This window comes from Neofelis nebulosa, chromosome 8, assembly GCF_028018385.1.
Source record: "Neofelis nebulosa isolate mNeoNeb1 chromosome 8, mNeoNeb1.pri, whole genome shotgun sequence".
Classification (NCBI taxonomy): Eukaryota; Metazoa; Chordata; class Mammalia; order Carnivora; family Felidae; genus Neofelis; species Neofelis nebulosa.
Genome location: NC_080789.1, coordinates 132,406,933 through 132,419,552, shown reverse-complemented (window position 1 = coordinate 132,419,552; position 12,620 = coordinate 132,406,933). Strand labels below are relative to the sequence as shown.

General features: G+C 42.4%; 1 protein-coding gene across 9 annotated transcripts in view; it reads right to left on the bottom strand.

The window, feature by feature from the left end:
• Positions 1-4,047: 4,047 nt before the first annotated feature.
• USP6NL (USP6 N-terminal like) overlaps positions 4,048-12,620 on the bottom strand; it is a 231,352-nt gene continuing 222,779 nt past the window's right edge. For all 9 annotated transcript variants that reach the window (XM_058681929.1, XM_058681928.1, XM_058681930.1 and 6 more), the window contains one exon: positions 4,048-7,449. In XM_058681929.1, coding sequence (XP_058537912.1) covers positions 6,068-7,449 — 1,382 coding nt within the window. In that variant the 3' untranslated portion in view covers positions 4,048-6,067. The remainder of the gene's footprint in view (positions 7,450-12,620) is intronic.

Below are 12,620 nucleotides of genomic sequence, written 5' to 3'. Positions count from 1 at the left end.
CCATTTATATGACAAACCAGAAAGTGGATTAGTGGTTGCCTGAGGCGGGGGGCGGGAGGGGGGGGGCAGGAATGGAGACTGACTGCAAATGGGTACAAGAGATCTTTTTGAGGTAATGGAAATGTTCTAAAATTGTGTTTGTTTCAGTGGTTGTGTAACTGTGTAAATTTACTAAAAAAAACCCCTTTGATGTGTACATTTATATGGGTGAATTCTATGGCAGGTAAAATACACCTTCTTGGGGTACCTGGGTGGCTCGGTCAGTTGAATGGCCAACTCTTGATTTCAGCTTATGTCATGATGCCAACAGTTCTTGAGTTTGAATCCCACATTTGGGATTCTTTCTCTCTGCTCCTCCCCCATTCATGTGCGCACATGCTCTCTCTCTCTCTCTCTCTCTCTCAAAATAAATACACTTAAAAAAAAAAGTTACACCTTCTTAAAACTGTTCAGTTGGGGTACGCACAGGCTCTAGATTCAGTCTGCGTGGATTCATGTCCTGGCTCTGTGACTTGAACCAGCTGTCACTTGGAGCAAAGTTACGTCAACTCCCTGTGCCTTCATTTTCCCATCTGTAAACAGGGACTTAGAGGGAACACACTTCACAGAGTTATTGTGAGAAGTATATAGGTTAATACAGGTTAAATTCGTAAGCACAGGGCCAGACACACAGCAAGCGTTCAGGAAAGTGCGCTAGTTTTCTTACGATTATTATAATTACATTCAGACAATTATTAAGTCTGGCCAACTTTACTTGGTAATTAGCTCTCAGATCAATCACCTTTTCTTTGAAAGTGCTTCCCTGGTCTTACACTGTACTTATTTTAGACTGACCATTTGGGGCAGTCTTCCTAACCTTCTCCAGGCTCGCTTGCTCACTGCCACGTAGCCTCTAGAGACCACACAGGAAATATGAATATGCCCAAGGCAAAACTGGCTTCCAGGATCCAGTTCAATGGCATAGAAGGCCCCCATCATCTGGTCTCTCTGTGGAACACTCCACCCCACCCCCCACATCACCAAGGCGTCAGACGCCCCCCACGTAACCCTCATGCCATATCCCCTCTGCAAAGTCTACTCTACTAGTCCTCAGGTTCAGCAATGGAGGCAACCCCACCCCCATTGGCCTCCCCTGACCCTCCTGAGCCGTGCGTGGCCTTTCTACGTCTGTATTAATCACCTGTGCACATCTCCCACACTGAATGGAGGCACAGAGATTAAAAACCATGTCTCCTACCTTGCAGCGTGAGCCTAGCATGGTCCCGAGGACAATACTACACTGTAGGCGCTCAATAAAATATTGACTGGCCAAGCGAATGACCAGACTGTGCACATTTTCTCAGCTCCTCACATAGGGAAAATGCACTTAGGTTTGCAAATGGAGCTTAGGCCTATTTTTAGCATGTCCACTTAAGGAAAATGACAGAGGTTGTCCAGGAAAATGGAAACCTTACTATGACTCTACCTACTTTGAGGAACTACTGTAAAGTATAATGAGAGAAGGTCCAGGGTCATGCCGCCTTCCATTTGAAGCCATTTATACTTTCCACAACTGCCAGTAGTTCATCAAAATTTACAGAGATGGCTGGAAAGTTAATCCTTCCAGCAGAATTTTTCCTAACTTACCTGAAATCAGAGTTTCTAAACCCTAAAACCGATCTGTTAAGAACTTTTGAGACAGTTCATGGTGAGAATATAAGACAATCAAATTTAGAGAGATTTTTATTTATTTTTATTATTAGTTTTATTTATTTATTTATTTATTTATTTATTTATTTATTTATTAAGAGCTTAGCTGAGGAGTGCCTCGGTGGCTCAGTCGGTTAAGCACCCGACTTCGGCTCAGGTCATGATCTCAAGGTTCATGGGTTCGAGCCCCACATTGGGCTCTGTGCTGACAGCTCAGAGCCTGGAGCCTGTTTCAGATTCTGTGTCTCCCTCTCTCTCTGCCCCTCCCCAACTCGCGCCCTGTTTCCCTCGGTCTCACAAATAAATAAACATTAAAAAAAAAAAAAAAAAAAAAAAGAGCTTAGCTGACTGAACGGGTGAAAAATACCGTTACCTGATCCCTGGGTTTCACCCCAGGTTCTGATTGAAGTGGCCTAGGATAGAAACCAAGAAGAACATTTTTTTGTTAAGTTCCCCCAGATAATTCTAAAGAGTAGCAAGGGTCAAGATACACTCCTATGAAATCTAAAATTTGTTCCTTTATGCCTCAGTGCTCTTATGGATAAAATGGTGGCAATTAGGCTTAGATTTTCAGATAAATGAAAATCCTTCTGAAAGAACAATTCATAACTAAATGTTTAGTGGAATTCTTTCTTTTTAGTCTCACTACCTTGGGTCACTGAAAAAATAAAGTTTGGCTTATTAAAACCGCTTGATCAATAAGCATTAATATCCATATTACAGAGGGACATATAAAATCCATTAAAGGACAATCAAACAAAGATCCCCAAACTGCAATTATAATTAATCCACAATCAAATGCATACTAAAAGGGGTGAATCAAAAGACAACTTAGAATGATAACATTCCCAGAAGACGGAGCTGTATGTCCTCTGTGAATAAATCCCTATTTGTGGGCAGAGCATGTGTTTCTCCAGAAAGCAATCCCAGCAAAGTACTGAAAAGGCACTGTTTCTGTGCTCGCACCTCAATGGGCCCTGAGGGAGAGACCCGAAATGACACAAAGGAAACCTCGCTGTTAAGATTACACTGAGTATGACATAAACTTTAGTATTAGAATCTCCTTAAAGTGAAAAAGGCGAAAGCAATCACACCACCATCTATTTTTCTTCTCCAGAAACGTCCTGTTCTATCTCTTTTCGTTCTTTCAGGAGACACTCTATCATTGCCACTGAGGGGGATCAGGACACGTCACCCCAAAAGACACCACTCTCGCAAAAGAACAACTCTGAGCCAGAGGCATCTCAGTTCCTGCAGTCGCTTATCTGCCCGAGAGTCTCCCCAAAAGTCTCAACTGTCACAACTCCCATCTCCAGGCCACTCTGCTCTCTCCAGCACCACACCCCGACACCACCACGCACTTCCCATCGCCCATCACTTCTCTCAGGGCCACTTGTCTTCCCGGGAGTATCTTTTTTCCCTCCCTCTCCCTGCTAAGTTAGCTGCACACACCCCAAGTCCAGCCCTCCGTTGAGTTACTCAGGACTGGGCACCGTGTGAATGCAGGATGCACCTGTGAGAACGCTTCTGTTTTTCTCTTGTTGATCTGCTTCTGTCAGACCAAGGTATAGGCTGTGGCTGGAGAACCCGGCAGGGTGGAAGAAAAAATAATTTTTCTTCCCCTTTAGTACTTTGAAATCTGACTTTACATTTATGTATACACATCTCTCTTAGCTTTAAAAAGCTGTCTATTTTTTAAAACTCCAATAAGAAGTGTAAGTAACTGAAAGAGTCAAAGTTTTAAAACCCTTTGAGACTCCGGGTCCAGTCTCTTTAACTTTTCAAACTAGATATTGAAACAATATACCAAAGTGCTTATTGTGTGAGGCAAGACTGCTATAAGGAAAAGAGTGGATAATGGCAAGATATTTACAGCGTGTGCAGCTATAAGGATCAGCCTCTGCTCTGTGAGGACCCTCACCAAATACAGTTTCACGATTATATTTAACCCACTTTACTAATATTACTTCATCTTTTATCATTATTCCATTATTTAGCTTTTATGACAAGATAAATATGAAAGACTAAAATGCTACGGTAGCAAAATAACTTCAAATTAAAGTTTCCTACTTGAAAAACTAATGGAGAGAGAGCTACATTTTTTAGTGGGGAAGACTGGAAATACCTTATTGCTATTAATAATGGCAGATAAAGTAAAGCAAAGGTGATGTAGTTCTAAATACAGCACTCCTGGAAATTAATAAAGTATTTAACATACGACTGTGATATATATATACATATATATATATATAGTCATGTAGGCAAACACTGAGTAGTATATCTCCTCAATGAAAAGAAAATTAGCTTCAGAAGCATCAGAGACGCAGCACTTTTATCATATGAAAAAAGCACGTGAAAGACACAAAACAAAATATACTTATTACTTTTAGCATGTTAAAAACAATCACATCAAAAAAAGTATACAGATAAAAATGTCATAGATGACATAAGAAAATAGTGTATATATATATTCTGCATATATATATATATGTGTGTATATATATATATATATATAAATCTACAGTATTTACCACTGTTGACATATATATTTTGGAACAGCTCAGATGCTGCCGTCATACCCTAAATTGTACAGCTTGGTTTATTACAAGTCACAGAATCATGGTTTAAAAATTCGAACTAATATCCTTAGCTGCATTTCGTTATATACATGTCTTTCTAAGCCTCCACATGATCCGAATCAAGAGCCCAGGGACAGCAGGGTTTTGTCTGTGTTCCAGCGTAGTGCTTAGCTGCTAACACACTGCATTTGTTTTGCCATTTAATAACATCATTACTGAGTTGATTAAAATTACATTAGACTCATTATATACATAAAAAATATTGTCACATTCACTAGCTAAACAAATGTTACTCTCATTTGAAAAGATATACTTCGGTACCTTGAAAGTTTAAAGCTCCAACTTGGGACAAGAAGAGCCATGGACGTTAGGTTTATCCTACTCTCTTCATTACTCAACCACCAGGCAAGTATGCTGAAAACGAGCTCTCCCGTTAAACACAAAGTCATACTTTCTGGGAGTGCCCAAAACTTTGCCAGCATTTTGGTAATTGTAGTGTAATAGAGTATTTTAAAAGACATTGCTCATTTTTAAACCATGAACCTGAATTTTTTTCACTGAGAAAGAAAAAAAGGAGACTTTTGAAAGTATGAAAGTCACACTCGTTTTTAAAAAAGACTAAAATCTTAAGACTCCTATTAATAATTAGGACCATTGTTTACAATCTTACACAGTGATAATGTAGTGGCCCAAGGGCAGTGATACCCACTAGGGCCCTTAAAGAAAGAGTGCCAGGAAAAGATCGTGTAAATGAACGCCCTGGGCCTGCAGGAATCGAAGGGGCAGAAGTGAGAAGTCACCATACTGCTGACCAGCTTTCGCATGAACTCCACAGGAGGCTGCTCTGCTGCCCCACGTGAGCGCGCACTCGTCATTAACTCCTCGTGCTGGCATCCACTGGAGAGCAGGACCTCGGCACTTCCTTTGCGTCTGGCAAGGAGCATTCTGCTCTGAGCTTTGCAAGAGTCAGACCAGAACAAAGGGCGCCAAACGCACTAAAGCTGCTCTGACACTGGGTGTCAGGGTGTGTGGATGCAACGGGCAGCGCGGCCGCACCTTTGGCCATAAACTTACTTTGAGTGCCCCGATGTTTAAGCACCATTAAGTGGTGAGCCTTGCTCTCCAGTGTCTTTAATTTTCAGATGGAAAGAAAATGGCTGCAATGGCAGAGAAGCTGAATCAAGTCGGGGCAGACCCTTACATCACTTTAGGACCTGGGTGAAAAACAGATTGGGGGGGCGGTGGGGGAGGAACTTGAGTGGAAGATAAGGAAAGGAAGAACAGTAAATTATCCCATGGCTATATATTAAAATTAGTTTTTTTAACGTTTCTTTAGTTTTGTGTTCAAATGTGTGCACGGAGCCTTTTGGTATCTATTAAAAGATACGTACACTACATCTAGCCTTCAAAATGTCTATTCTATGCAGTTTTTCAGTGCTTTATAATGTTTCTCAAAATAGCATAGGCTAATGGAGTAAAAATGCTCAGGTTTTGGAGAAAGATATAAATGAAACTGAGTGATGAATTATTATCATGTGTGCATCCCTCAACACCACTGCTATGTTTCCATGTTAAATTCTTTTGAGCAGATTCAGTGATGATGCAATTTAAAAACTGCTCATCTTAAGCAGCATCTACATGGGGATGAAACGTTTCTACATATTCTTATTACTAGCATACACTGGAATTGTGCGAGATGTTTACAGTAGTAGGAAATACTGCTTTGGCAATTATAAACATAGCAATGTAGGTTTCAAATGGTTTCTATTCTCTTGTCTTTACCAAGTATAGATAAATTCTCACAGCAATACTGATTCTTGAATAGAAAGTCCATCCCGATTTCTGTAGTGATATCCTGGAGGCGAGGGCCCTGAATATTGATACCCAGAGGAACCGGCATCTTCTAAACCTGGTGAAGTTCTGTATCGCACTGGACTATCTACTGAGACTGCTGGGAGGCTATGGTCCTGAAAGGGAACATGCTGAAAGGCGGAATATTTTGGTAACTTGCTCAAGTGGCTACGGTTAGCATCTTGAGTCCACAGCTGTCCGTGAGTCTCAGGTCTGTATGTGTAACTAACTTCTGACCATTTTCTGTTATCCGGCAGATAATCCACTGGAGGAATGATGAATTTCCCATTCTTTGGTGACTCTGAATTGCCTGAATACCCCCCGGCACCGGTCCCCACAGGAAGAACTTCTATTCGGCTGGATGGCAGGACAAGAGGAAGAGGGCGGCTGTAAGATTTCTCTGGAGAAATATCGACTGAAAGAGTAGAGCCATAAGGTCTCCTGGAAGGATTCCCTGGAGTCCCATGGGTAAACTGTGGAGATGCAAAGCTGCTGTCGGCAGCAGGGATGTGTTTGGGAGAACTTCCGTGGTACACAGGGGGGTTACTGTAGGAGGGCGGGTGCACTGTCCTGCGATCTTCCCCGTCTAACGGAGACGGGTATTTTGTGTAACCTGCAGGCTGCACTTTAAAAGTAAACTTGTTTGAGGCTCTTGATGGACTAGACCCTGGCTCCACGTGCTTCCTGGGACTGTGACAGTAAGCTCTTTCTAGCGCCTCTTCAATCGACGCGCTGTTATCATTCTCAGGCACGTTATCGTACTGGGATGCATTGGAGCCCCGTTTCCCTTCATCGACATCCCAAACCTTCATCTTTTGCCTCACGTTCGACATCCGAGTATCAGCAGAACTCGGGACGGTGGCTGTGAGCGAGGGGTGTGCTGACCTACTTTTGCCTTCGATGGCATATTTGGCAGTTTTTTCAATAGCTGAAGTATCTGACGGTTTATTCCACTTGGGCACAAATTCCTTCCTGACAGCTGAAGTGGCATTGCTGTTCTGGTTAGCAGCTGCGTGATTATATTGCCTCGAACTGTCTTGTGGGCCCGACGGAAGTTTTCTTTGCAAATCTGCTTCGTCTTTAAGCTTTTTACTGTCTTCGTCCACGGATTTCTTTCTCAGCGCCCTTACTCTTTCTGGTGTGCCAACTCGACCTTGATGGTGAGGGGAATGCTCATGCTTTTTGTGGGGTGAAGAGTTGCTCTCTCTTCTGCTGTTCAGGGGGGGACTTGACCTGCCCATGCTTCTTTGTCCGTTGCTCAGGTGACTGATGCCAGCAGATTCAGGTGGAAGCTGTCCCAAAGGTTTCCGTGGGTATTCATCCTCTTTACCTAAAGGGAAAGACAGATCCATAAATAACATAAATACAGCAGTAAATAACATCAAGTATAAAACCACATGATGAACAACGGTATACTTTTCATCTGAGCACTCATACACATAAACCACAGAATCTGGGGGGGTTTAGGAGAAGCAGTTTTTAGGGAGACTGATACTAAAACATACCACAAGTCAAAATCTTATTAGACAATGTGCAGGTGGGAATATTTTATGAACTTATGAGGAAGGGTGATACAATTATGTAACAGGTGATTCTTATGTTTTCTTAAGCTATACTGTTATGTGTCTTCAAGGACACACAGCTGATACTCTCATTCTCATTATTACAACCCTTATGCAGGTCAGTAGTTCAAAGTCCTACTGTTACTTTCACTTTAGTTAGCCTCAACTACAGTGGTTTCAAAATCTCAGTCAAACTTCTATCAACTTACAGCAGGTCTACCAAATTGAAAAGGCAGGTGATGACCAAGCGTGGTCTCAAAGTTGTTCCCAAACAGCTTACTATCATTATTATCTTAAGTACTTGCCACAGTATAACTTCATGATAGAAAGAAATAGTATTCTATCTCACAGTTAACACCTCTAAAAGGATCCTACTTCAAATGCAAAAGAGAAAAAAAAAATTTAAAAAGAAAGAAAATTATATTGGATACTTTCAGTTTTTTATTTTACATAATTAACACCAAAAAATTAATCAAGAATTAAAGGAAGGTGCAATAAATTGGGCATTTAGTAAACAGTTTAGTACATCCACTCTCACCACCGTTATTCACCAGTTATTCAACACAGTGCTGGAAGTCCCAGCCACAGCAGCCAGACAACAAAAGGAAATAAAAGGCAAAAGCAAAATAACAAAAGCAAAAATAACTGTTGGGACTACATCAAAACAAAAAGCTTCTGCACAGTGAAGGAAAAAAATCAACAAAACTAAAAGGCAATGTACTGAATGACAAAAAATATTTGCAAATAACGTATCAGATAAAGGGTTAGTACCCAAAAATATATAAACAACTTCTACAACTCAACACTCAAAAAAAACCAAATAATCTCATTAAAAATGGACAGAAGACATGAACAGACATTTCTCCAAAGAAGACATACAGATGGCCAACAGACACATCAAAAAATGCTCAACGTCACTCATCGTCAGGGAAATGCAAATCACAACACAACGAGATATCACCTGACGCCTGTCAGCATGGTGAAAATGAAACACGACAAGCAGTAAGTGTTGGCTAGAATTTGGGGAAAAAAGGAACCCTCACAGACCACTGGTGGGGATGCAAACTGGTGCAGCCGCTGTGGAAAACAGTACGGAGGTTCCTCAAAAAGTTAAAGTAGAACTACCCTAAGATCCAGTAACTGCACTACTGGGTATTTACCCAAACAATATAAAAACACTGATTCAAAGGGATACATGGACTCATATGTTTATAGCAGCATTATTTAAAATAGCCAAACTATGGAAGCAGCCCAAGTGTCCACTGATATATAGAGAAGATGTGCTATACATATACAATGGGATATCATTCAGCCATAAAAAAGGATGATATCTTGCCATTTGCTACAACATGGATGGGGCCAAATAGTACAATGGTAAGTGAAATAAGTCAGAGAAAGACAAATACTACATGATTTCACTCCTATGTGGAATTTAAGAAAACAAATGAGCACAGGGAAAAAAAAAAAAAGGAGAGACAAACCAAAACAAACTGTTGGTAACCAGAGGGGATGTGGGTTGGGGGCTGCGTGAAGGGGATCAACTGTACACTTATCCTGATGAGCACGGAGAAATGTATATACTCGACACCTGAAACCAATCTAACGCTACGTTAACTCTACTGGAACTAAAATACAAAACTTAAATATAAAACATTAAAAAAAATGAAAAACCAAAAATGATTATAATGTAGATATCCAATAAGTATCATCTTGAAAAAAAGACAACAGACTTCTCTTGTACAAATTCCATGGTTTAAAATGTGACTTTCATGAGGCGCCTGTTTGGCTCAGTTGGCGGGACATGGGGTTCCTGATCTGGGGGTTGTAACTTTGAGCCCCTATGTTGGGTGTAGAGATTACTTAAAAAAAAATCTTTAAAATAAAATTTTCACAGATTGAAAAATAATACTCTCACTTACAAATATGTGGTTGCTCTTCAGGTATCTTCCCGCCCATCCATCTACAAGACTTACTGAGTGAGCTCTGCTCTGGGCTAAGCAATGTGTCACCAGAGGCGAGTACACAGACTCCGGGTGATGATGACTTTGTTCTTCACCCACATATGGGACTTTTGAGATATTAAAAAAATATATTCAGTGAGCTTTTCTTTGGGGGGGAGGTAGCAGAGAGTGCTAGAGAAACGAGATCCTTTAAAGAGTTAAGCCCAAAATAACCTTTGTGATCTTGGAATCCAGGAGTTTTTAAACGTTTTAAGACCAGGCTCTTTTTCTTCAAACCAAATTTCATATGAGGCCCCAATATATAAGGAAAATATAAACACAGCTGCTCTGATAAAAGTGGAAAGTCACCCCTTTTCCTCTTCCCTCAACTGGGCAGCTGCTCAGAGCCCGAGGGTTCAAGGTCTAGTTCTGCCTGCACTGGACAGATGGGAACAGAGCTTCAGAGAAGCCATGTGATCGAACTCTCATGGCAGACACGGAATGGGATCCAGGACCCCATGTTTTCACGCCCAGCTCACTGCTTTCTGCCACTGTGGCACATTCATTAAACTCCAGAGACACTGCGGATGGTTCAGCGGACTCTACTGTGACAATCCTTGTGCAAGCTCTTCATTTTGCACATTTGAAAGCACACAAATCACTAGAATTGGCAATCAGGGTTTGTTCCATTCATTTATCCATTCAACAGATACATATGTATCAAGCAAATACTATGGCCCAGGCACTGCCCAGGGAGCTGGCAATCCAGGAAGGACACCAAGGAAGAAGTTCCCACCCTCACGGAGCACACACGCTAGTTGTGCAGAGCCAGGAAGACAGCACCAGAGAAGGCAGTGGAAGCGAGTGGGGGTGGGGCAGGACCGCGCAGGGCAGAGCTCTGGCGAGGACAGAGGCACTCTGTGCCTGGAGCAGGAGACAAGCAGAGACCAGCTGGGGACGAGGCCTGAGGAAGAGCAGTCACATCACACAGGGCCTTGAAGATTATAGTAAAGGCTCTAAAATTCTTTCTGAGTCAACTGCCAACTCCTGGGGCCTTTTCAGTAGGAGGATAACATCATCTGATACTATCTTACCAAGTTCACGTTGGTGGGTTAGACTTACAGTATGTAATACTTAATGATGGTAGCAGCAATAGCTAATACTCATTAAGCACTTAACGTGCACCAGATACTACTCAAAAAAGACATATGGCATTTAGGAACAGGCGTATAACTAAGGTCACTACTCTGACCTCTCACTGTAGAGGAGGAAACCCAGGCAGAAATGGCATTGTTCTCATATCTTTTTACCATAATAATGACATTTTACGGTACACGGACACAGCATTTTAAGTGATAACCCAAACGGTGAAATGCTTGTCGATGACAAAAGTTGTCCTTGTCTTTGAATGCTGTATGTAAAAGCATCTGAGGCAATTCCAGTGCAGCATCTGACTAGTCTCACAGGAACTAGCTGGAATCAAGGTAAGAGAGGGGACTCACATGCAGCCCGAGTCAAGAATATTCACAAGTAGTTACTTAGCCTATTGAGTTAAAAACTAACCATACAAATAAAACTAAAATCAATCCGAGTCGCCCAAAAGCTTTCACCCGCTCTACAAATAGGTATCCATTTAGTCCCAGATAAATGTAGGAATTCCTTCTTCCCTATAGACAGATAACACCAACAAGCAAATTATTAAGAAGATATATAGACCTATGTAACTGAAAAACTGAACTTAAGACTCTTCTTTGACAATTTTCTGAGGGCACAGCATAGGAACCTGAATGGCTAATTCGGTGGCTGGCTGATATGCCATCAGAAAAAAATATCAGCCAATCATCACAACACCCTTTGCAGGTTGGTGAGTAGGAACCTGATGAAAAACATAACCACTAAAAGGAACAGGAAAACGCACACCCAGAGAATGGTGAATTCATGCCTGCAAAATGTGCTGTCACAGGGACAAAAGCAGATTAGTTGTAGAGACTCTTACACTGAGCCCTTTAAGCTGCCCCCTTCTCCACCACTTGAGTGGCTTCCGGCAGCCTGCAGAGAGAGAGCCACCAACATTTCAGTTCATATGAAATCATTTAAAATGTTTAAAAAATTCTCCATGGCAGTGTTAAACACCACCATCACCACATTTCAAAATGAACAGTGGCTGCAACGTGCACGTAGGTGGATGCCCTAGAACATCAATCTAGGGGTGAAAGCTTCAAACGCTTCTCTTTGCCTGGACTGGGAATGCTCACATCCTGCTTTCTGTGTTTCAATCTGTATCAATTCACAACCTAGGAAAACTTAATTCACTTGTAATTAGGTCTTTCCAAGGTTGGCTAACTGCTATGGACTGAATGCTTGTGCCCCACCAGAATTCATATGCTGGAACCCCCTAGTGTAACGGTACTTGGAGATGGGGTTTGGGAGGAAATTAGGTCATGAGGGTGACCTGATGGGATTAGTGCCCCCACTGTCTTCAGAGCAGAGCAGTGGACGGGGCCACAAAGGGAGGTGTGATCTGCCCTGTTTTTAGCCCCACCTCCCTCTGTAAAGGCTTCTGAAAGGAAAGGAACCGCATCGCACCACAAAGAGTGCAGCTCATGGGTTCCTCCCAGTTGTGGTCAACAGTGAAGAGTGGCCCCTGGCAGAGCGGGGAGGTACACCCTATTAGAGGAGCAGTGGTCAGGCGGGGAGCTCCGGACCAGGTAGGGGACAGCACTTCTCCCTCTGTCATCACACCCTCCCAACACAACCAGACTGGTGCCCCTTAGAGGGAGGGAAAGGCCGACCCTGATTCCCGTGTGAAGCGCTGGGCAGTGCCTGGCACGCGGCAGCCCCAGTGAGGAGTTGCACACTCCACGTCCCCTGAGGTGAACCAGGTACTCGAGCCAGGTTTCACTGACCACAGGACAGGCCTGTGCTTGTTCTTGCCTTCAGCAAAGTCTGTGCCTAGAAGCTACCTCACTGCTATGGGCTGAATTGTGTCCCCTCAAGAT